The 25,775-nt window shown below is 40.7% G+C and overlaps 1 protein-coding gene across 1 annotated transcript in view; it reads right to left on the bottom strand.

Annotated features, from left to right (window-relative positions):
* The window catches only part of NAA15 (N-alpha-acetyltransferase 15, NatA auxiliary subunit), a 33,253-nt gene extending 7,584 nt beyond the window's left edge, over window positions 1-25,669 (bottom strand). Inside the window, exons 1-14 of the mRNA XM_028744333.2 lie at window positions 25,388-25,669; window positions 16,936-17,020; window positions 14,833-14,937; window positions 14,180-14,337; window positions 12,645-12,779; window positions 12,000-12,153; window positions 10,316-10,435; window positions 7,930-8,025; window positions 6,415-6,521; window positions 4,871-4,943; window positions 3,980-4,149; window positions 2,602-2,754; window positions 1,781-1,909; window positions 761-974 (exon numbers count right to left, since the gene is read on the bottom strand). Of these exons, the coding sequence (XP_028600166.1) occupies window positions 761-974; window positions 1,781-1,909; window positions 2,602-2,754; window positions 3,980-4,149; window positions 4,871-4,943; window positions 6,415-6,521; window positions 7,930-8,025; window positions 10,316-10,435; window positions 12,000-12,153; window positions 12,645-12,779; window positions 14,180-14,337; window positions 14,833-14,937; window positions 16,936-17,020; window positions 25,388-25,441 (1,753 nt within the window). The 5' untranslated portion in view covers window positions 25,442-25,669. The remainder of the gene's footprint in view (window positions 1-760; window positions 975-1,780; window positions 1,910-2,601; window positions 2,755-3,979; window positions 4,150-4,870; window positions 4,944-6,414; window positions 6,522-7,929; window positions 8,026-10,315; window positions 10,436-11,999; window positions 12,154-12,644; window positions 12,780-14,179; window positions 14,338-14,832; window positions 14,938-16,935; window positions 17,021-25,387) is intronic.
* Between the last annotated feature and the right edge of the window lie 106 nt (window positions 25,670-25,775).

Here is a 25,775-nt window from a genome sequence, read left to right as displayed (position 1 = left end):
CTCTATAAGACTCACTTTTTCCCTCCTAAAAAGTAAGGGGAAATGTGTGTGCGTCTTATGGAGCGAATGCAGGCTGCGCAGCTATCTCAGAAGCCAGAACAGCAAGAGGGATTGCTGCTTTTGCTGCGCAGTGATCCCTCTTGCTGTTCTGGCTTCTGAGATTCAGAATATATTTTTTCTTGTTTTCCTCCTCCAAAAACTAGGTGCGTCTTGTGGTCTGGTGCATCTTATAGAGCGAAAAATACGGTATTTAAATTTTTGACCGGGTTTTTTTTTATTAAAAAAAATACAAAAAACAAGCAAGCATAGCACAGCATGCACCTTTTACAGCATCACAACTCCCCCCACCAATTTTGTGTCTCATGGCAATGGAAATGACACAAAAGGACAATATACAAAAAGCATAGTTTAGAATAAACTATGATTCAACTTGCAAAATCCCTTTACTCCTCATTTGCTCCTGGCTATGTTGCTCTGTGGAGGAAACAAGCTGGGAAACAAGACTGCTTTGCGATGTGCAAACTTGGTCTCATGGTTTGCTTCTCTCCAACAAACCATGAGCAAAGGCCAATCTCTGTTCCTCCAAACAAAGCACAATCATTATGACCGGCCAGATTCTGGCTTGTTTCCTTTCCCACATGGCACAGTGAGGAGCAGGGAAGGAGCAAGGAGCTTGAGTGTGTTAAACCATAGTTTATTTTAAAGTGCGGTTTAACATTGCGTGAGAAATGAGCCATAAAATACTAGAAGCAACTTCTACCTGTGTCAGCCTCATGCTCTTTGTTCTCATCTGTCAGAGGGTTATCATGAAGCTTCAAGTATATTTCTATGGCAATTCTTGCTGCCTTAAAATAAAATGGGTGCTGTCGAAGTACATCTTCTAGCTTCAACAAGTCCACGTATGATCGAAGCGTGATTTTCCTCATACAGTATGTGTGGAAGTCAAATTGGTCATCTGTGATTTCTACAAAATGCTAACAAAATATCATGTTATTTAGTAAGCATGGGAAGTACAACGAGAAAAGTTCCAAAACTAAACTTCAGAACCATAAACAGAAGCACTGATAACACAATCGAGCAGAACCCAAAATTTAGCATAAAGAGGCCATAATTCAGTGATAAATCATGCACAACAACCAGACAGAAAGTCATGATTCAGTCCTTGGTATCTCTAGTTCAAAAGGCTCTCTCATAGCAAGTCAGGACTGAACCTCTGCAACTCTGAAGGCCGAATTAGATATGGCATTATGCAAGCACTGCATACAGCAGTCTTAGATTGGAACGTATTTCAAAAACTAGTGTCAAATCAGAGGCAATTCCAAATAACAGTTTGGCAAATGAGGAGCATTTCCTATAGGCTCACATGCTCTCCTCGTCTTTTCTGTAGTTTTCCATGCTATCTAAATGATGTCTTTGATTCCAAACAAGGTTTGAAGTGGGTCTGCAAACTGTAGTAACCGTACTTTGCAAATTGAAATGTCATGGTAAGCTAGGGTTAGCGAAACCAAAAACACGGGGAAGGAAACCTGAATGTGACAGGGGAATAGGGAAATGGAACGTACGGTCCCACGGATTCTTCTCCATCATCAAACTATGTTTTGGTGTTATGTCTGAATTGAACGCATTATAAATTATGGCCTTAAGCAGTATAATGAGAGATAAAGCACAGCCCATGTTGAGATACTCTTGAGGTTCAGAACAATACACTTAAGAGATTCGTCAGACTTGATTCCTGAGAACGGACCACTAAGAAATATTAAATTGGTCACCAGGTACATACTCTCTCAATTTCATGGCATTTTTTAAGTGCTTCTCCAAATTTATTCATTGCTTTATAAGCTTGGGCACATTCTGTCTGGAACCACATGCACTGCATTTCATTCAAGTTTTCCACTGCTGAAGTCCCTTCCTAGAAAGGAAAAATTAGAAAAAATAAATAAATACAAGGCAAGCTGCTACAAATATTCAGCTTATAAATACACAGTTAACTAAAAAGAATATGCAATATTTTGACTCTGAAAGGTATTTCTAAAAAACGTTTTCGTCTTTCTTACAGCAAGAAAAACATGCTTACATAGTACGGCCAACATTGCAGACAAGTGCAACAGACAAGAAACAACGCATCAATACTGTGTCCAAATGTGAATTTCAAAAATTTGAATGTGCAAGAAGGTCAAAAGGGGCATTCTAGTATACGCTGAACTGCTCTGTTGCTGTGACTGGGGGACAAGTAGGAAAGTCAACGTTAATAAAAGGAAAAACCTCATCTAGAAACTGAAATGCTTTACTTTAACGACAATAACAGCTTCCTTCAGACCAGGAGTAACCAACTGTGGTGACCTCTGGATGCTGTGAACTTCAACTCCCATCAGCCTTGAGTGTTGGCCATGATAGCTTAGGTGACGGGAGTTGCAGTCTGAACCACCTGGAGGAGCTAGTTACCCCCAATTCAGACACTGATTTACTTACATACTTTTATCCCATGCTTTGGCATCCAAGTAACCCCTAAAACTCTTTTTAATAGCTGAATATGCAGGACTGTTCAAAGCAATGGCCTACGAAGAGCACAGTAAGCTAAAAAGTACAGTAAGTCAAACAAACCCTTGTAAATTTGGAACACATTTCTTCTGCTTCTTTTATCAAGTTGGCTTTCAACATGTACTTTGCACATTTGGAGTTAATAAACCTGTCCGCTGTGTCCAGAGCTTGAGCCTCATCCATCCATCTTGCAGCTTCTTTTATGTTTCCAGCATGCTTGAAAAGACAAAACAAAAGTAAGCTGGATAAATGCAGTAAAGTGTAGTTTGCCAGGTTCAACTCAATGCAAAGATAAAAGTAAGAAAGGTGCAAGTAACATACTCGGTACTGCTCCTCATTAAAACAGGCCGAAAACAATTCCCAACCCTAACAATACAATTATGTTTACTCTGAAACAAAGGTCACAATGTTCAAGGGAGTTTATTTCCAAGTAACTGTGCGTAGGATTATAACTTAAATCAGGGTTAGCCAACATGATATGATGTCCTCCAGATGCTCTGGACTTCAACCATTATCATGCACAACCAGCCATGCTGGCTGAAGGCGGCAGCAGTTGTATTCTAAAACATATGGAGGGCACCACACAGGCTACCCTTGGTTGAGATCAGGGCTTCCCAAACTTTGGTCTCCAGCTATTTTTGGACTACAACTCCCACCATCCCTAGCTAGCAGGACTAGTGGTCAGGGATGATGGGAATTGTAGTCCAACAACAACTGGAGACCCAAGTTTGGGAAACCCTGGTCTAGATCATCTAAGCCATTCTTTCTTATTTAGTAACCAGTTATCTTTTTTTTTTTAAAAAAGAAATGCATCCAGATCCTCTAAAATTGGTATATGAATGCATGGCTTAAGTACCAGGAGACCGGGTATCATTGGCCAATAGAGCAAAAGAGTAATAGAAAGATAGCATGCTATATGATACACTGAAGTCCCACTCTATAACAAAGAGCAGCCAAGTTCTCTTCTGACTTGCAATCCCTTCAGGCACATTTCCAAGTTCTTCTCTACAACCATGATGAGTAGAACAACTGGTGCTAGCAGCAGCTGTACGGATGGTAGCAGAGATTGGATTTTTAAAAAAGAAAAAAACAACCCAGACATCCTGAAACTGAAGTTCTGTGCCAGACACTGCTATGATGGTTATATACTACCTCCAGGAGCAGAGGTAACATGCCCCTGATTTTCAAGTGCTGAGAAACAGAATCAGGAGAGGAATTTTGCCCAATTGTCCAGCTTGTGGGCTTCCCAGAGGCATCAGGTTGGGAAACCAAAAGCTGGACTAGAGAGGCTTTGGGGCTGATCCAACAGGGTTCTTTATGTTCTTATGAGCCCTGACCGACAGCCAAATCATTTGTTCATTCTCCAAATACAAGGAAGAAAAAGAATCAAGAAGGGTAGTGCTACATGGCAAAAGCCTGCTGCAATAATAAAAAGAGTTACCTTATAGATTTTAGCTTTCACAAGGAAGAGTTCTATCAAGGTGGGTGTGCTTTCTATTGCAGCATTTATATATTCCAGAGCTATGGATGGCTGCCCAATTTTGTCATAGTGTTGTGCCAAGTAGTACTGGACCCAGAGTAAAGTCGTTGGAGGTTCTTCTTTACCGTCATCTATTTGGAGAAAATTTCACAGGGTTTTTTTCCCTTTCCATTTTATAGTAAGCTGCACAAGGAAAAACCCAGTGGCATGCTATTTGCTACTGACTGCTGAGAAGCTATTATATAGAAAGGGGGTGGACTGGTCTGTGAAGCTTATTAAGATACAGATGGTTTAAACTGTTCTATTTCATGCTCATGCTCTCATTTTTCCCTTTATATATCAGGTTATATAACTTAACTAGAGGTGTTCTACAAAGTACCCAGGTATTCTACAAAGTACACTTCACATCTTAATGTGAGCTGGGCTGAGGACTCTGTGTTGAAGCTGCAGCTCTAACATAGGAATGAAGGGCAGGCCCAAGTCACCAGGTGCAGCTGCACCGCTCAGCTGCATCACAGCAGCATGGAGAAAGGGTGCTGAATGTGAGTATATGTGAGTGATACAACCCTTCATTTAAGCCACTGCCGTCTAAGCATGGAGCAGAATGAGCTTGGCTGCCCAAATATGGCTCTACCCGTATGATGCAAGGCTGTCGGCTATGGCACACCCTGAGTTCAATTGATCCTAAGACTAGATAAGCCTGTGATAGAGGAAACTATCGGCAGGAACAGGTATGGGAGGTGCAGGTGCAGGTGAAAACCAGGATTGTTTGATGCCTATTCTCCACCCCAACTGCTTTCTTGAGGAGCTTATTCCTAGCTACAGAATAGTAATATAACATGTGGCACTCACCATTTGGGTTAAATAATCTGCAACTTTTCAGAGAGGTTTCATAACCTACCACTAGCTCTTCTATGATTGCCACCTATAGACACAAGACAACAAATAAATAAAGTACCTATTAGTAGTTTAATTCAGCAGACTGCAAATTCAGAGTCAAACCCATTTCCATAAAGTCCTACTTCATAAATACAGTGGTACCTCTGGATGTGAACGGGATCTGTTCCGGAGCCCCGTTCACATCCAGAAGCGAACGCAACCCACGTCTGCGTGTGCGCAGGTTGCCGCTTCTGTGCATACGTGTGACGTCATTTTGACCATCTGTGCATGCGGCGAAACTCCGTTACTTCCGGGTCGCCGCAGCGCGTAACCCGAAAATACTTATCCTGAAGCTACTTCAACCTGAGGTATGACTGTAGAAGTATAAATCAGAATTGGAAGAATGAAGTCTTCTGTCCACATAAGAGTCTGGTCAGTAACTACTTTTACAGGAGTGTTGCTTTACTTCCTACTCAAGAAGTGATGGGCTAGGCAGCAGCCAAACATCTCACAAAGTGGACTAGATCCTTCTAAATTGTTCTCTTGCCACTAGGCTAACTAGGGCCCCATATTTGACAAGGAGCTTCCAGATCTTGAACCTACAGTGGTACCTTGGGTTACATACGCTTCAGGTTACATACGCTTCAGGTTACAGACTCCGCTAACCCAGAAATAGTGCTTCAGGTTAAGAACTTTGCTTCAGGTTGAGAACAGAAATTGTGCTCTGGCGGCGCGGCGGCAGCAGGAGGCCCCATTAGCTAAAGTGGTGCTTCAGGTTAAGAACAGTTTCAAGTTAAGTACGGACCTCCGGAACGAATTAAGTACTTAACCCGAGGTACCACTGTATTTCTAGAAAATACTTCACGGTTTAATTGCAGCCAATAGGTTAACAGCAGTTACTTTATATAACATTGCACTGCACTTTTCAAGGTATGACATTAATCAATAGTTTACCACAGACTCTCAACAGAAGCCTAACTTGTAATCCAAGAATAAATTACCTAGTCCTACAAAACACATATCATAGCTTTGTGAAACTAGCCCATCACGATCATCATTTAAGTTTCAGCATGTAAGGGGTCTGTTTTATAGCTCATATTCTACTTCCCTATACACAAGGGCTCAGTCAGTTCACAAGTACTCATATTTCAGATGCACACATATACTGCTTGATTACATCCCAGACTGGGAATGCATTTAGGGCCCTCTGGGGAAGCTGCAAACACACTGGCAGTAAAGAGATTTTAGCCCATGGACATTGCAGGGATCATGGAACGAAATCAATGCATCTGTTCTTGCTTCACCCAGAGTCTTTCCATCCCCAACAAATTTACATCCTTAACCTGGTTCTATGAAAATTAACATTTATAAAGGACATTACTGTGAATCTCTACAGCAGTTTTTAAGGTTCCAGATAGGCCTGTTCAGCATAAGAAAACATAATGATACACGCTTAGTGTCTGATGGACTTTTCTAAGAGAACATTAAAAAGCAAAGCACACAGATGTTATAATGACCTTTTCTTTATCTTTGTATAGTGATCTCAAAGTATTGAAGACCGGTGGGCAGCCTTTGCTGAAATTCATCCTCAGAAATTTATCCAAACATTCCGTAAATTTTTCACCTACAAGAAAATGTCACAAATGTTACTTTGTATGTTGGCAAATAAAAAAAAGTTTAAGTCAAATGAAGTGCTACATTAATCACTCTCTTTCTTAGGCTAAATTAAGGCGAAGGTTAATATCTCCTGCAGTGCATGAACTTCCCTCTTTGCCACTACATTTCTATGGGGTGGAGAACCAGAACACAACTCTGCCAATCACTTCAACAATGCCCCAATTGAAGCATTTGTGACTCTAACAACAGCTCAGTCTTCTCCAACCTGGTATGCTCCAGAAGTTTTGGACTACAACTCCCATCATGCTAGACCCTGGGTGAGAACCCAGAGGCCGAGAAGGACGGTGTGTAAGAAGGAAAATGAGCTGGCATTGATTTCTATATACAGTGGTACCTCAGGTTACATACGCTTCAGGTTATATATGCTTCAGGTTACAGACTCTGCTAACCCAGAAATAGTGCTTCAGGCTAAGAACTTTGCTTCAGGATGAGAACAGAAATCGTGCTCCAGCGGCACGGCAGCAGCAGGAAGCCCCATTAGCTAAAGTGGTGCTTCAGGTTAAGAACAGTTTCAGGTTAAGAACGGACCTCCGGAACGAATTAAGTACTTAACCCGAGGTACCACTGTATTGGTAACTCTGTATTAATGTAACATTTTTATATGTAAATATTTTGTAATAATAATAATAATAATAATAAATCTTTATTGTCATATTTTGTAACCGTGTATTTTTGTAATATTTTGTTTGGGTTATATGTTGTTGCTTCATTTTTTTAGAGATATTTTTAATATATTAAGTGGTATAGAAATAATCAAATCAAATCACCCTGACTTATGGCAGTGCTGGCTCAGGCTAATGGGAGTTGAGAGTCCAATACAGTGGTGCCTCGCAAGACGAAATTAATTCGTTCCGCGAGTTTTGTCGTCTTGCGATTTTTGTCGTCTTGCAAAGCACGGTGTCGGGAAAGTTTCGGAAAAGCTTCAAAAATCACCAAAGTCTTTAAAAACCTCAAAAAAGGCTACCACACCACTTTCTATGAGTTGCTCCTCGAAGTCAAGTCGCAACTGTATTAACGGTGTTAAGAAAAAGGAAACAAACTTGCAAGACGTTTCCGTCTTGCGAAGCAAGCCCATAGGGAAAATCGTCTTACGAAGCAGCTCAAAAAACCCTTTCGTCTAGCGAGTTTTTTGTCTTGTGAGGTACCACTGTACAGCTAAAGGGCAACAGGTTGGGAAAAGCTGCAGTATAGAGACAGGATATGAAAAGTAACCAGGAATTAGGAACTATGCTTTCTAATGTTTAAAGCTGGCTAAAAGAAAGCAAAATTTTGATGCAATTTCTAGCTGATGCAGCAAGAAAAGGAGGCACTCTAATCTTGTAACTCATTCTCCTAATTGCCAAAATGCAACTCACCGGACAAAAAGTTCAATGGCAGTCTTCTTGGAACGAGTCCCCTTGGGTACTTAGTCCAAGCTTCTTCATAGATCTTGAACCGTTCTAACATGTTGGCTAGAAGAACAAAAAAATTGTCATTTGGGTTTTTAAGGTGGCCAATAATTTTCATGATTCCAAACGTAACTGAAACTACATTCCCTTGGGTAACTTCCATGGACATAATCCAGAGTGTCCCTTTTCATACTCCTGGTGCTTGAGTAGTAGCATTTTTCCCCCTTTACACAGGTTTCACATGCCGAATTGTAAACCACTCTTGCAATATTTAAAAAAACAGGTTCCTACACTGCATGAGAGTATTAGGGGGGGGGGGGAACATTCTCACATGAATTTGTCTTAACCCCCCTTTAAAGCAGTCCAAGTTGGCAGCCATTACTACATATTGTACAAGTGACAGATGGCATACTGAAAAGAAGAAACCCAAATAATTTTTGGCTTGCATGCCATCATGCAGGGATTGTGGATTGTGCTGCCTTCAAGTTATTCCTCTGACACAAATGGTACATCAACAGTACATTAACAGTGCAACCTTATTCTCAGGAATAACGTCCCTTGACACAAACAGCATCCACCCGCAGGCATGGACCCCCCCCCCAATGGTACTGAAAGATGCTTAAGAGTAGAACTGATAGAAGAACTGATAGGATCACATTCTCTCCCTACATTTCCAATGGGAAAAGGCTGCTTCTGTTCCAAAACCAGGCCTGAAGTTTTACTGGAAATGATCTGAACAGGATCTTCCAACAGTGACTGTTTGCTTTGCCGCCTTGCCGAAGAATACGATAATCTCTCAGGCCAAAAGATCTAAATTAGGCTTCTCAACAAGTCCCGCTCTAAGGGCAGTAGAGACAACTGCATCCCTCAAGAAGGTATTCACAACTTCCAAGGCCCACATAGACAGCTCCATTCTGACAGAGTTCAACAGCCAGGATGGGCAGGGATCCAGACAAAAGGTAGGCCTTACCCCACAGATCACCCTTTCCCAGTCCAATGAAGAAAACCAGTCATGTGTGTGTCTTGCCACGTGTGCCGGTCCAATTACAATTGCAAGAGGCCCAAAGTTGTCATGGAAGCCATCAAATCCTGAGCTACCTCCTAATGATGTATCTTCAGTGTGAATGCTAAAGTCTCTGAAAATAATCAGCCTTGGGGTCCTTTATACTACACTCATAGCTGAAGCAGGAAGAGTGTTTGGTAGTGGCCATGTTTCGAGTTCCCAACACCAGCTGCAGAAACTTTATCCTGCCTACCTGCTCAACAGGATACCTGAGCAGGGGAGCAAATAATTAAGGATCAAACAACCTTGCTGTCCCTCAAGTGTACACTGGTGTCTTGAAACCTAGAGAATATATCTGGGGAAAGTAACTTACACCCCACTTCATCCAACCAGGTTTCAGTGGCACAAGCATGATTGATCTATTCTTGCACAAGGAGGCCAGTAACAACTCACTCCTTGTCTTGACTGAGCTGGCATTCAGCAATGGCATGCTTGAGGGTAAAGCAGGTAAACCTTCCTGATTACCGTAGATTGGAGGGTGGGCAAGACGGAGAGCAAGTGCAGAACTGTCTTGTTCACCATCCGCTCCAGTAACTCTGCCCTCCACTATCTCCGCTACTGCAAATTTTAGAAAAAGATCTTAAATTCGAAACACACCAGCATATGAATACCCCCTTCCAAAGAATGACAAATCTATGAGCTTAAAAAGCAGTGGTGGATTTTGAGTCTGGGATAGCTCAGTTGGTAAAACATGAGACTCTTAACCTCATGGTCATGGGTTCTAGCCCCACGCTGGGCAAAAGATTCCTGCAATGCAGGGGGGTTGGACTGGATGACCCTCATAGTCCCTTCCAACTCTATGAATACAATCATCACATTGTGCATAGACTGAATTGTTCCAAGTGTTCCCCTCATCATCAACGTACACAAGAACCAACCTGATCACACCTGAAGAACTCAAATATGCAATGTCGAAAAAGTTGTGTTGACCTCAGTTTTATACTACTATGAACTTCTTAGAAAAGTGAGACATAAATGGATAAAGAAAGAAATGTACATTAACTCACTTTTACTGAAATTCAAAATACACTGCAATTCTCGAAGCATAGCCTACATAAAATGAATTCGTCTCCCATCACTAATTTGTGTGTACGCTTACACATAGAGCACTTCTCAGCCATCATACACAAGTTTTCTTCAAAAAGGAAAGTAAATTCACTGCAATTCAGCTTGCTGTGAAAAGTAACTGAGGATTATGACAAAATATATGCTCCTATCACATATAAAAATCAAATAAGGGCTTTGTTATTTACAGGTTCGCACCTAACTTGGTGCAGGCTATATTGTTACCTGGTTTGAGTGCCTTTTCTAAACCTTTGTAGTAAGCCCAGTTTTCAGGGTTTCTTTCTTGCAATCCTCTATATATCTCAGTGGCTTCTTCCAGCCTGCAGAGTTGTAACAGAAGTTCACCTGTTAAAAATGCAGAGTTATAAATCAATCGTGAGAGGGTATTTAATATATACATACATACATACATACATACATACATTTTATATATATATATATATATATATATATATATATATATATATATATATATATATATTGTGCCAATGAAACAATGTTTTTCTAATATATTGTGCCAATGAAACAATGTTTTTCTAAGTATCATGGAGCTAACCTTCAACGTGCTACATTTCCTACTTGTGTAGAGCCCTTTTCTATCAAGCAAAGCCTATATACTGCCACAGGCAAGGGATTTACTTGTCTGAAGCTACTACAGATCATATGCGTTATTAAGATACAACAGTTGTCACTAACAAAAAAAAGAGTGTCTTCACAAAGTTGCTGGGTAATATCTAACAGACTTCTGAGTGTCCAAACAGAACAGACCTTTTCCCCCTCACCCCCTGCATGCCCCCAAGATTTGCTATCATATTTTGCACCAATGTAACCTAATATAATTTTGTGTGAAGGGCACACAGACTACCAATATGTTCCAAATTTTTATTCAAAGCAAGAAAGGCCTGAAATACGCTTTAAAAAGAAATAAAAATACAACCAAGGAATATGAAGATGCTGAATTCTGTACTTTTGAGGACTGGAGGAGATGAAAGTAACAGCAACAATATATAATATAGTCCTGCTAAGGTTTAAGCCAATTATTATTAAATTTCATTTATGAATCATTTCCATTGGGGCATCTCAAAGCAAATTACAATAAAATGACACATTACATATATAAAACCAGTTAACAGCAAAACGTTAAAAAATATAGAAAGTTTAAACCACCACCACATATGGAAAATCAATTCACATTCAGGACAGGTACCAGCTGGGATAAAGATTTTAGAAAGCTTGTTGAAAGAGCAATGTCTTTAGCAGGCACCAAAAAATACAGATAAGACGCCTGTCTGATATGCAAATAGGAGAGTCCCAAAGAGCAGGCACTGCCACACTGAGAGTCTCAATGCCTGTAGCATGTGGAATGGACCTCCTGATAAGATGGTTATCTGCAGGATGGCCTCTGCTGCAAAATATAGCTATTGTTTGTGTATGTTATCTGTGAAAAGTGCACTTGTATGAGAACATCTGCCCTTTGTTGTTGAGACTCAGCTCTTTCATCGAGAATTCTACGGAAGATATTCAACATAGAGCTGGCAAATCATTCCAGCAGTGCAAGCATTTCTGTTCTCTCTTCACCCCTGTCCCTCCCACTAGTTAACCCAAGGTACTACTGTATAATATATTCAATTAAGTTCAAGACTTAAGGCCAGCTTGCCTCCAACTTTTCTTGCTTCCGGGTTACAATACAAAGTCACACCCACTTACCAGATTGTTGACAGCCTTTAAAAGAATCGACTCTATTATTAATTTAACATGTAGAAAAATATATAGCACTACCAAATTAATATATAGTACACTTTGAACTTGCCAATTATGTAGTAATTGTAAGGCAACTTATTTCTTATTCATTTAATATTTCTCGTTGAGAACAGGCTTAGGAACAAGAGAATCCTATTGGCTCATTTACCTTTAGTTTCTTCAACTGCTAATTTGTCACAGATTTGCTTTTCATAGGTACTAAGATGGTCCAAAGCTTCCTTATATAGTCCTGCTTCCCGGAGGACTTGATTTTGATACAAGAGTAGCTCACTATACTCGTAGTCTACTTTATCAGGAGATGTCTGCATAGGTAAGAAAACACTTCAGTAATCCTTTTAATGTTAACATTGCAACCAAAACCCCACATAAACTGATCAGGGTGACCTGTATGGGAGAAAAGGGCTGACCATCTGGATTGTCAGATGTGACCCATGTATGTATAGAAAAAAGAGGGAGATTTTGAACTGGTAATGCCACCTGTATGTGGCTCTTCAATCTCCCAAACATTGCCCTTTGCTGAATCAAGATAGCACATGTACCAGCCAAACACATGGTTGGCATTGGTAGTTCTGAAAGAAATGATCACTTATGGAAGGATGGGAATACTCAATCCATGCATGTTTTCTACTTTTGGATGATAGATGACATCAACCATCAGCTCCATAGGGAGAGTCTGATAGGTAAATGTTTTTACCTAGCCCCTTAGGCACACAAAATATTATATTTTATTCTTCCATTTTGATTCTGATTATTTTAGTTATATACAGACTTGGTTTTGTTTTTTTCATGATACCTGTTGAGTCTTCCTAAATTCCTCCAAAATCTTTGCTGCCATTTCATAGTCTTCCAAAAGATGATAAGCAATCGCATAGCCAATCCATGATGCTCGCTGTGCAGGTCTAAGTTGAAGTAACTGATACCTAGTTTCCTGCATAAATGTAATAAAATGGTAGCTTTCACATTCCAGTCTTCTGGATTCAAAACTAAATCAACAGTATTAATCAAGAAATCAATGACAAGAGTTCAAAATTTAAGGTTTCAACATATAAAAACCTTCAAATACATTTCATACAGAATCTCTGAAAAATAGTTTGATCAATGTGACTATTCCAGACTGTGTTTTTAAAGAAACCTGAATGGTGCTGATATAGAACTAGTATATTTTTTGTAGTAAATTCTGAGCACTATCAACTATGGCATCAACACAGCTAAGGATGATAATGACTAAATCTGTGTGGAACTCAGCAATGAGATGAGTTAATTGCAACTTGCACAAAATACTAATACTTGACCACTTCACTAACATCTCAGGCTTCTAAGAAGAAAGACACTAGGAAGAACAGCTGTTGAACTACAACACAGAAATGTAACTAAGAAACCATTTTAGAAATCAAGCAATCCAGACAAAATAAGGCCATCCCTATTTTAGGATTGCATTATAAAGGGAAAAGGTGGGCAATTCTTTCTGCAGAACCAGTGTATCCATCTTGATCTTCCCGATCAAGAGACGTAATAGTATTACTCTATTCTGCCTTGGCCAGACCACAGCTGGAGTACTGTATCCAGTTTTGGCTGACACAATTTCAGAAGGATATTGAGAAGCTGGAACGTGTGCAGAGGAGGGCAACAAAGATGACCAAGGGTCTAGAAACCAAGCCTTATGAGGAATGGTTGAGAAAGTTGGATATGTTTAGCCTGGGTAAGAGAAGACTGAGGGGAAATGTGATAGCCATCTTCAAATATCTAAAGGGCTGCCACATGGAAGATGGAGCAAGCTTGTTTTCTCCTGCTCAGGTGGGCAGGGCATGAACCAATGGCTTCAAGTTACAAGAAAGGAGATTCCAACTAAACATCAGGAAGAACTTTCTGACAGTGGAACAGACTCCCACAAGAGGTGGTAGACTCCTACTTTGGATGTTTTTTTCAAGCAGTTAGGTGGCCATCTGTCATGGATACTGTAGCTGACATTCCTGCATTGCATGGAATGACCCTCAGTATCCCTTCCAACTCTACAATTTTACGACTCTGTCTTTGATAATCTGAACCTAGTTCTTCTACAAGTCAGCAAGCAGAAATGTGCATTATTCTAAGCACTTAAGAAAGCACTATATGTGAAATCATTTTGTACTCAACTAAATCCCTACCGCATGCTCTGATCCATGGGGTCACGAAGAGTCAGACATGACTAAACAACAACAAAATCCCTACCAAATTATTATGGTGGAAAGCAAGGCAAAAAGGTTTTGCTCTCTCATACTTCTCATAGTTTAAGAACTATTTAGAGTTACTGCACTTGTAAAACCTTCCTGAGGCTTGATCTTGACTTACCCTGTAGCCTTCAAGATCCCTCATTTGAATTTGTAGCAGAGAAAGGTCCCTCAAAATTTGGAGATTGTCCTTATCCCATTTCAGTGCATTTCTATAACATTTGATGGCTTCATCATATTTCTTGTCTGATCGTTGGAGGAGGCCATAGACATGCCAACCTGGAAACCTCAGTTAAGGTCATCTGTTTTGCAACAATTGAAAATGAGAAACAACTCAACTATTCAACTATTTCCAAGTCTGTAAATGCTTTTCCCCCCTCAGCTAGAGGAACCTGTAACTAGTATACCAATACAAACTAGCATAATACTTACAATGAAATATGTGTAAGGCTCCTCGGAGTATTACAAGTCAGCACTTAAATACAGTTAATTATGTGGCCCAAATATTTCTAAGACTCTGCTGTTCAGGCACTCACTTGAATATGGTCTGTAAACAGAATTAGTAAGGTACAATATGGACTAAAAGCTAGGATGGTTGCTCCAAAGGCGGTAATATAACTGTTCAAAAAGTTTCAAGAAATGCCTTTTAGAAGGTACATAATATGAAGGGAGAAGCTACATTTTATGTTCTAGTTTATATATGTTTTCTATTTATTTTTTATTGCTTATCATTTTCTTTGTTTGCCGATCTAATGTGCACATTGAAAAGGATACAGACATGACTCTTCAAGTCATTTCGTAGGCCCCTTCGCACCAATTCATATGCCTCTTCTTTTTTACCTAGGCAGTTTAGCGTTAGTCCTTTCATAGCCAGGGTTTCTAAAAGGAAAAAGAAAAAAATCATTACCAGCTGCGCCAAGCCATAGTAATAGAAATAGGTATTTTGAAGTTTTATGAACAGAGAAACTGGTAGCAGAGACTTCTATCAGTAGATTTTGTTTTAAATTCCAATTCTATAAATCTGAAAGCCGGGATATGCCTATTACACAGAAGTGCTTCTGCATCTTTAAGAGCAAATCCCTTTTCTGTTGGAAGATGCCCTTAATTTTTGTTCAAACAAATAATTCCTTACTGACTGAACATTTATTTGTAGTAGATTCCCAGAAGGGTAACTGTATGTACTATGACTGGCAGGTTTCAGTGGATCTTAATTGTTTCAAATGTGCAGGATCTCAGGACCAATTTATCTCTCCGCAAGAGATCTGTGACTGGGTGTCGTGCCATACCTTTCTTTTATTAAAAGCAGTGGGATATGGGATAGGGCATGTTTTGTGTGGAAGAGAAGAATGGGATAAGATTATTTATGGTCCAATCTTTTTAGGATGAAAACAACAAAGTGTCCATCCGCAGGCAGAACCACACACCCCAAAGTCGGCTTTGAAAGGTTGGGAGACTATCTAGAGCAGATGTTGGGAAAACAGTGGATAATAGAGAAAGGAGAAATCCTATGCCTGATCAGAGTCTATTTGTGCGACTCTGGATATCACCCACAGGTTTTTAAATCTGTATTTTAATTGTGCTTTTAATTAATTGCTTTTATTGTTCTATGTTACATTTTAATTGTTGTATCTGTTTTGTGAGCCACCAAGAGAACTTATTTCATGAGATGGTATATTCAGTTAATAAATAAAGTTAGTGCTCCTCAGCATAGAATCCCAATACAATTCCCTCCATCCCTAAACCTGCTGTGCTTAATTAGTTAGTGCCCATTTTCTTCTCTGCAGCTAATAACAACTTGGGGCAAAGGGTCAATTTGTATCATGGAACTGACATTAGGTGTGGGGGAGAGGACTCCTCCTTCAGGTAGTGCCAGATAGGCAACAGCATCTGTATAAGCTGATTCAATAAGTTTAAGATAACTCCTGAAGAACGAACTTATTCCAAACCTTGTTGCGCTACAATAAACATTCAAAGCTGGCACAGATAATTTCTGCATTCTTTTTGTTTCTTCTGCCTCCCTCCTGGCTTTGTGTGTGTTCAAATACACACAAAGATTGCGTGGGGCAATCTTAAGCCAGAAGGGCTTTAAGCACAGTGGTACACCATGACCTGTTGCATGCAGAAGGCCTCAGGTTCAATCCCTGGAATCTTCAGTTAGGGCCAGAAGAAACCCCTGCCCATACTACTGGACAGCCACTAACAGTCAGTGTTGACAATACTGAGCATAATGGACCAATGGTCTCTGACTCAGTATAAGGCAGCTTCCTATGTTCCTAAGCTAAGAAAGTGGCATGTTCTGCATTAGCATACTGCCTCTTCCCAAAGTCACCCTCCCCAACCCCACAAGCCTTGAAAACAGAAATGAGTTCGGTTAGAATAACAGCCAGGGAGAAGGGATTGTGGGGATGTAGGCAAGACTGAAAAAGGGTTCAGGGCCTGTCTCTTCTCCATATGCAATCACCCACTCCGCTTTCTGTATTTCAGTGCCGAATGCTGTTTCAAGGCAGTTCTGTCACCATCACATCTACTACCACTTTCAGTTTTTCTTAGCAGTTTACAAGTCTAAGAAATGTTCCCAACATATCATGAATGTGAATACACAGGAGAATAATTGCCCTTCAATTACATACCTTTGTATACTTGCCAAAATCATTTTGGCCATTTTTCAAAAGGCCTTTTGATTTGGGCTTTGTTTTCATGACTGGCATGAGGTTGAAGTTTTTTAAAAATTCAATTTCATAATTCAAATTGAATTGTAGACATATATTGCTACCCAAGCCAAACCATAAGGATGAGGCAAACTATAAATATAAGCCAATTTTAAAACTTAACATGTTCAGAACTAGTACTTGTTTATGTAGAAGTCTGAAGACTTACCTCCATGTTCTGCAAACTTTGGATTGGAAAGAATTTGTTTGCAAAATTTCAAACCATTTCTGTACTGTTTATGTTCATAACACCTCTGTAAAGACAAAAATAAAAAATAAAAAAATCCAAAGCAACTGTAACAAATGTGATAGAAATAAGCTACACTCATAAACCCCTAACCTTATCAAGCAAGAATGAATCCAACCAAGTCATTGCATGAGCAGAGCAATTTTTGCTCACGCGGCAGAACTTCCCCTCCATCCCCTGTGCACCTCTACATCCAGCCAATTTGCTCTTGGGGAGTGGGCTGAGAAAACCAGATTTGGGGTTGTTCACAGGGACAGGAGAGGGAGGGAAGTGGCTTTGTGTGAGCTAAAATTGTTCACTCATGGAAATATTTTGTTGGCTATAACTTAGTTTTGAAGGGATATGTGGGTGGCAAGTTTAAACATGAGGGATCCCATTAGTCGCTTTTGTTAACAGTTCCTAGCACAAGTGTTCTGTATACAATTAAAGGTTGGGAGAAACAAATTTCAGGAGTAAAGAACATGATTCTTCCAAACTCTTCAGCAAAATGATAAATAGATATTAGTAAGAAGAAAGTTATTCCTAGTCTATTCCTGAAAATGACTTGCCCCATTGCAATTCACTGTTAAAAGCCCAATGATTTATTACACAGGTGGTATATCATAAAGTTCTTGACAGTTACATCACAAGTTTTGCTTTCATCGCAGAACGTGATTGAAGATTTCATTTTTCTGAAAACTAAGGAGAATCAAAATAAGCAAAGTATCTTCTAGAGCATTAGTGTTCACCATTCAAAGTCCAAATCAGAAACCTGGGAATGGGGGGGGGGGGGATGAGTCACCGCCAGAATCCTAACTTCATGTTAATTGCCCTCCTGGCCCCCAACTTTTTGCAAGTTTTAACCCCTCCGTACAAATTTTTGTTCATTGTTCACAATATAGTTAAGTGAAAAATCATTTCTTGTTGAAATAAATTCCCTATTGCTATTGAAATGCAAATTATGCAAAGAAATCATGTATTTTCTCATTTATAATTTCTATCTGTTGATTTACAGATAAGAAGCCATCTCATTTTAAGCGAGACCACTGGTCAGTGCATCCAGCACAGCAACATCTAATTGAAGAGCCCATGTCAGTCCAAAGTGTCAGGTACTCAAGATTCTTTGGCCACATTTGTACATCACAGAAAATCAGAGTTTGAAGTTAGTGTGTTTCAGACAAAGCATTGTTACTATTAACAACAGTTTGTCAGTTCAGGTGGAATGACAAACAGCATTTCCACAGAAATGAAGCTTCTGAGCTTATCCTCCCAACTATATAACAGGAGGGTAGGGTAGAAGCAAGTGAGCCTGAAATTCACATCACATCAAATTATGGTTTAAAGTGTGAACTCAGCCAGTCTCTGGAGACAGCATGGGTAAAACTGGGAGTTATATATGGCAAAGAACATGCCCTGAGTTATGGCTCATCCCAATTGTATAAGTTTCACAGTAAAAATAAAACTGTCCACATAAGAGTGATAAAACAGCCATAAAGGCTGCATGCTAAGTAGTATGCAGCCATACTGAATGTTAACTAACTTATCTTAAGAACCAACTTTCTTTTTTTAAAACAACAACCCTCAAAACTAATTTACTCTTGGGGAGGATGCTACTCAAGAACTTAGGTTATTCTACATACACATGCTTGGGAAAGTATGTCCGTTAACATTCATTTCTGACTAGATTAAGAGACCCATAAGTAATTTCAAAATCATTCTGAAGCTCCACATTTTCTGAATCAATCGAAGTCCATCTGTGGCACTATCAATAGTTCTTCAGCCCAAAAGGAACATTATTGTCTATATGTATTATAAAACTTAATTAGAATTAATGTATAAAAGATCTACAGTGCTCAATGCTCAACAGTTTGGCACAGGAGGTTTCTTCTTTCACAAGCTGCCTTTGAAATTTGGGAAATGGTGTGTTGTGATTTTACTCCCATACTCAATTTTGTCTTTTTAGATATAAGGGCAGAAAAAGAAAAAGAAATAACACCCCATGGAGTATCATCTCTCTAATAAGCTGTCATTAATAAGGAATTTATTGCTGGAGGAAGTCATTTATTCTTCACATTGCTAAATTAAGAACAGCCCATTAGCTGCTCCTGTAGCTTAGATATAAACTTGTTTACACAATCAGAATTCAGAAGGTCACTTTCCCTAGAGAGTACCCTTTGAACCACCTCTCTGCATCCTTATTAAGAACTTCTGGCTGTAGCAGCGCAAGTCATCTGGGCTATTATCAACGCAATAGTGAACTGATGCTGCAGCTGAAGCCAAACCTGCAGTTTAGGTTGCATATACAGATACTCTGTGGCTGAATTCCATGTACTTTCACCCCTATTGAAGTTTGACCTATATAATAATTATATCCATAAACATTTAATGTCTTGCCTATGACTGATCTTGCTTTGCCAAAACAGCAATAACTTGAATCTAGTTAAGATGCTTCATTACTCTGTTGAGTAGGGAGCTATCCTACAGATTCTATCAGTGACTCTCCAGGGTGTGTCCTAAAGTGTCATGCTGAGCTGGAAAAACAGCCCCATGTTTCCAAATGTCTACACAAGATAACAACCACATTGAGACTATTGTCTTCTTAACTCACTTCAGATATACCAAGGAAAAATATGAACACTGAGAAGGGAACAGTCACCTTTATTTGGGCTAGTGATAACTGTGGTCATCAACTTAATTTGCTCTCCATATATATAAATAGCCCTTCAATTCAATAATTAACTCCAAAAGGCATTCAGACCACCAGGCATTTAATGTACTAGCACAATGTTGCACAACCAGGTTTATGCAGCATAGTCTATGGCTAGCTCATACAGTATATATATTGTATGTAGGGCATTTTACTTCTAACTCCAGGGTTCAAAACCATTCTGCAAATAAACAAACTACTAAATATACAAATAGTGCTGATTCTCCCTATGGTTATTGTTACCTCTGAATGCGAGTAAACATTTTTATTTATTTAATTATTGCATTTTTACCGTATTTCACCTTTCCTCCAAGGAGCTCAAGGTAGTGTCATAGTTTTACACTCTAACCACGCCATCACACACCACTGTGCCACACTCCCTTTTACATATATGCACTGGGAAGCATGTTTTAAATTCTAGTGGTACCTCGCAAGACGAATGCCTCACAAGACAAAAAACTCGCTAGACAAAAGGGTTTTTTGTTTTTTGAGCTGCTTCACAAGACGATTTTCCCTATGGGCTTGCTTCGCAAGACGGAAACGTCTTGCAAGTTTGTTTCCTTTTTCTTAACACCGTTAATACAGTTGCGACTTGACTTCGAGGAGCAACTCATAGAACGCGGTGTGGTAGCCTTTTTTGAGGTTTTTAAAGACTTTGGTATTTTTGAAGCTTTTCCAAAACTTTCCCGACACCGTGCTTCGCAAGACGAAAAAAATCGCAAGACGACAAAACTCGCGGAACGAATTAATTTCGTCTTGGAAGGCACCGCTGTACATTTTTTCATGCAGTGACCAAGTGACTGTAGCTTATTTCTGCTAAATTGTTTAAGTTATCAGCGCTATTATGAAAGGAAGGATGCTACAGGCAATATTTGAAAACAAGACATTCGAAGTTTACTTAGTAATTAGTGCAAATTTCCACAGTGCATAGGCTCACTATACTGGTTGCTTACCAGTTTGATTCTAGCTAATCTAAACTTATTTAAAGCATTAATCTACCAACTGGTGGCTTGAGGATTTGGTTTCATCCAAGTTGAAGTGGGTTGTACCAGTTGCAGCACTACTACCTTTTTTGTTTTGCATGCTATTATCTCAGAAGGAGAAAGAAGAGAACAGGGAGCATGGAGAAGTGGGGAGAACAAGAAAAGAATAGAGAAGGAGAAAATCCAAGAGAAAGATGGACATCTATCAGAAAAATGAGAAGCAGAACATATGTTGCATGTTGGGTCTGAAAAACCGAAGACTACTGGCGTAAGGGGTACAGGGATAAGCAAGTAATAGAGTACAGATATAATTCCTTGCAATAAAAATGAAATGTTAATGCAGATGATCAGTTATAGAGAATGCTAACCATGAACCTATTGGCAAATTCATGATCTATAGTGACACACAATACGTTTCTTGCAGTAGGCATATAATCATGCATCCACAGTGACACCGATAAAGGATTTATGCAAAATCAGTGGAAAGCTATGCAGGAGTTTATTTGTGTAGTTTTGTGTCTTGATGACAAAGTTTTTAGAGAAAAACTGAAAAGAGAGATACTGTATTCTGAAGGCCAAATGTCTCAATCATTCTTTCCAAAGTTTTCCAATCACAATAAGTTTTCATTGGCCAGGTTCACATATAATGCTATATCACAGTTCAGTTTAACAATGAAGCCTTAAAATCATATCCACCACCCTTTCTTCAGAACAGCTTCAAGGATATTAGAAGCTTCTGCTTTAGACTAACCACAGTTTAGTTTATCTCTTAACGAAAGCTAATCTCAACTATGGTTTGTGGAAACAGAGCAGAAAGAAAGCAGGAGTCTTCCATCTCCTCTAGGGAGGCAGACGGAAGTTGCTAAAGATTATTAATCAGTTTGTAAGCTGCAGAACAGCCTCTTCAGCTTCTGAATGTGTAAGGCAACCCTACCAATGCCCACACAGTCTCTTCTTACACTGGAAATTCTTCAGAGGATGCTAGCTGGTGATATACTACTTTAGAAGTGATATCTGATGGCAAGGAATTATAACTGAGATTTGAGCCTTGGTTTAATTAATGATACATAAATGGTATGATACAGAGCTCTAAAAGCAATAAGGCTTCTTAAACTACAGATGACCCGAAGGTGAAATTCCTATATAATCCTTACTTTATGTATGGGAAATGAATAGTTAGTATCTAATTAACTTATCACCATTCAAGCAGGTAAGTTTAGAGAGACCCCAAATACCAGAGTTTTCATTTAAGATTTAAAAAATTGAAAATATGCCTACCAAAAGAAAATTATGAGGACACTAGGGGGATATTTGCCTTTCCTATTAAAGGTCACCCACCTGCCTTATGTTTCTACCATTGACCTGGTTCACACATCATGGTAAGCCACAGTCTGAAACAAACTTTGGGTAACTGTGAATGAGCCATTGGCATATGCCTCACTCCTCCCTTTGCTGAGCTGAAAGGCAATAAACCACAGCTCTGTTTTAGGTTTATGTGCAAACAAGAGCTTGTGATTTATTTCTCCTCAAATAATCTACAAAAGGAAGCCACGACCAAACCATGGCTTCTTCTCATGGAGTGTTTTGAGAAACAGAAACTAAAGTAGTGCTATGCCTTTCTTCCCTCCCAGCTGGCAAAAGGCAGAGTTGGGCAGGTGCAATTTAAGAAACTTGTTTAAACACACTGCACATTTACAGTAAGTCATAGTTTATTTCTAACTATGGCTTACTGTGACACGCAAATGGGGACATGTATAAAATTTCCAAAGCTAACACGGCCCTTTTTATTTTGTAAATAGCCTGCATACTTTTCAAAACCCATTTATACCTTCATTAGTAATCTGCAGTGGGCCCCGCTAGACCACTTTACCTTTGCTTTAATGCCTACTTGTGGCAATAGCAAGTGCATCTCAACATGCATGCATGTGAAATATGAAGTGCTTACCTTATGAAAATATGAAGTGGTAAAGATTACACATACCAAGCATACATGCTATGGGGTGTGTGCTGATCATATTTAGGTATGCCAAAGGTTTGGAGGTGGGGTAAGCATACTATGCCACACATCCCACACGCACAGCATGCTCCACTTTCTAGCAGACCACTTGGATTGGCTAACATCAGTTTCTTGAAGCTGAGCACACATGCATTTTCATCCCAGTTGTTAACTACACATTGCACTGATAAAAGAAAGTCCTAGAAAGCAAAGCTACAGGTTCAGTAATCTAGATGGGGAAAAGCAACTGGCATTAGCTGGCTGTAAACTGGAATGGTGGCAACTGTTCTAAAGATGTAGCTGCATAGCTGCATTTATTCGATTTGCCATGCATCTGAAAACCTCAGCATAAGAAACTAGACAAGTTTAGCACTTTCTGAGGATAACAACTAATCTGGGTGAGTCCCTTAAATGTGCTTGATAAAAGCATTTTACAGACCTGTTCATTTGCATAACAGTGTTAAAATGTACACAAGCAAGCTGGGGCAAGCAAGGAACATTGAATTAAATTCCTCATCTTATGCTGAACTGGTTGTTCCAAAAGCATGCGTCCAATTGCAACAATGAAGCAATAATCACTCCATGCTTTACTATGGCTCAAAGCCCCATGTTAGTCATGGTAATGTCTAGGTTCTACACTTCAGGAGTACTTGACCTCATTACTGAAATTAAGCAGGTGTGGATCTGGATCGGTGCCTGAAAAGAAACCACTGGAAGCACTCAAACTAAGCCACTCTAAACAATTCTTAGAAGAGTAGGATAAAAACAAATAAATAAAATTGCTACTTTGTATATGTATAACATATTAAGTACTGTCATACCTCTTGTTACGTTTGGTTCAGGATACGTCTTTTCAGGTTGCGTCCCGCAGTGACCCAGAAGTACCGGAAAGGGTTACTTCTGGGTTCTGCCGCTCACACATGCACAGACGCTCAAAATGACGTCACACGCAGGTGCAGAAGCGGCGAATCATGACCCACGCAGACGTGCATTGCGTTTTGCTCATGTTGCGAGCGGGGCTCCAGAACGGATCCCATTCGCAACCAGAGGTATTCCATAAAAGTTTTCACCTGCATAACTTATGAGATCACATAGATAACACAATCCTTTTCCTTATCAGTTTTCATGTTGTCCATAATATAATTGTACCCCAATTACCGGTACTTTCAGTGAGGCTATAGTGTGCTACTCATGCAAGTCCGCAGGCTCAGCAACCACACAATTTGAACACTACAGTACTCTGGACACAATCTAGCACGTGTTCAACTGTAGTCAATGAGACTTAAAACACTTTAATCAATGGCTAGATTGCACCCTGTATTATTTACAATTATCATTTTAATATCAAGGCCTTATAACTACTTGTGAACAATTCAATATTTCTTTTTCCTAAATTGTTTCTTGAGCACAGATTGTTCCACAGAGGGTATTATTAACAGAGCCATTAAAGACAATCAAATAATTTAGGAATGCAAAGCATACCAGATAGCCAAGTTTTAATAGATAAAATGTAGGGCACCCTTAACTACAGTTTCTTAATAAACAATGTTTTCAGTTGCCCACTTCACCAGTTGTTTCAATTAAGAGTATAATCCTAATCTCACTTGCCTGGGAGTAAGCCCCAATGAATTTAATAGAATTATATCTGAACAGACATTAGTATTGCATTGTAAAGTAACTGATCTGTAAAAGATTGGTGGAGGTATTCCCCCCCCCCTTTACTTACTGATTTAATAAAAGGATTAAATGGACTAAAAGAACTATACAAATCAGCTTTATTTTATTTTAGAATTGCAATATGGACTACATTATTATGACAACTTGGCTTAGCATCCTATGTATCCTTAAATGAATACAATGAGACTTACTTCAAAGTAGCCCTTAGTAGGATTGTTTCTGCCTACCACTACTTCGTTGCATGCACATTCTAACTCTGCACTTTTTAAAGTACACAAACACACAGGATTATTTTCAGTGGCGTGTGGCACAACTGAGTCCCCTAAGCCTATTCTACATTAGGAGGCATGAACTAGCAGAGCGCGCACGAGCTGCTGCTCCCTCCCTGTTCGTCACCGGTCTATTCTCAACCCTCTTAAAGGAGCGTGCAGTTCCCCGGGAATCTGAAGTCGATCGCCGAGAGACGCTGCGCGGATCACTTTTCAGAAGCCCCGCGCGCTCAGGAGGGCAAGGGCAGAACAAAACCTTAGCGCGCGTCCCAAGTTGGAGAAACTCTCCCCAACTTAAATGATAAACGCTGCCTTTCCAGCTTCCCCGCAGATCCGCTGGATAAAGGCCCCTTCCCAGCCGCGCGCCTTTCCTCCCCCACCCACCACGGTCGCCAACACAGTACTATTTTTAGGACACCCTGCTGGCGCACGAGACCCCCGCCGCCACCCAGCCCCCGCCAGGCAAGAATCTCTTCCCGGCCGCGCCTGGAGCGGGGGATGCCCGGCGCGTTCCACAGGCGGCTCTGGAACGAGGAATCCCTCGAGCTCCAGGGGGCACCTGTCAGCGGCGCCCGGCGCGGGGGGCACCCGGGGCCCGGCCTCTTGCAAGGGGACGGGCCAGAGGCGGGCAGGCAGGCGGCCTGGGGCAACGCCGCCGGGGCCCGCTTCCGAGGGGCAGCGAGCGCGGCGCCGCCGCCTCCCAAGCCCGTGAGGGAAGGAGCCGGGCGGCCTTTCTCCTCCTGTCCCCCCCACCCCGACTCACCAAGATGCGCTTGAACAGCGCGTTCTCCTTCGGCGGGAGGCTGACGGACGGCATCGTCTCTGCCGCTGCTGCCGCCACCACCGCCGCCGCCCTTCTTGCTGCTACCGGGCCGGTGAACCAGCTCCCTCCTCCTCCTGCCGAGGCTTGAGCGCTGCCGCTGCTTCCGCCGCCGCCACCTCCCGGGAGGGACTGCCCGCCAGGCCGCCGCGGCTACCAGCAGCAGCAGCAACACCGCCGTCGCCTGTTGCTGCTGCTGCTCCTCCTCCTCCTGGCGCTTCCTCCCCAAGCGGCCGCCGTGCCCGCGCCCACTTTACCCCTGGCCCCGCAGCGAGCCCGAGGCGGCGGGCGGTTCACGTGGTTAACTGAACAGGCCGGAGAGAGGAGGCGC

Source organism: Podarcis muralis, chromosome 9 (assembly GCF_964188315.1).
Source record: "Podarcis muralis chromosome 9, rPodMur119.hap1.1, whole genome shotgun sequence".
NCBI classification, from domain to species: Eukaryota; Metazoa; Chordata; class Lepidosauria; order Squamata; family Lacertidae; genus Podarcis; species Podarcis muralis.
This window is presented reverse-complemented; position numbering and strand designations above follow the sequence as displayed.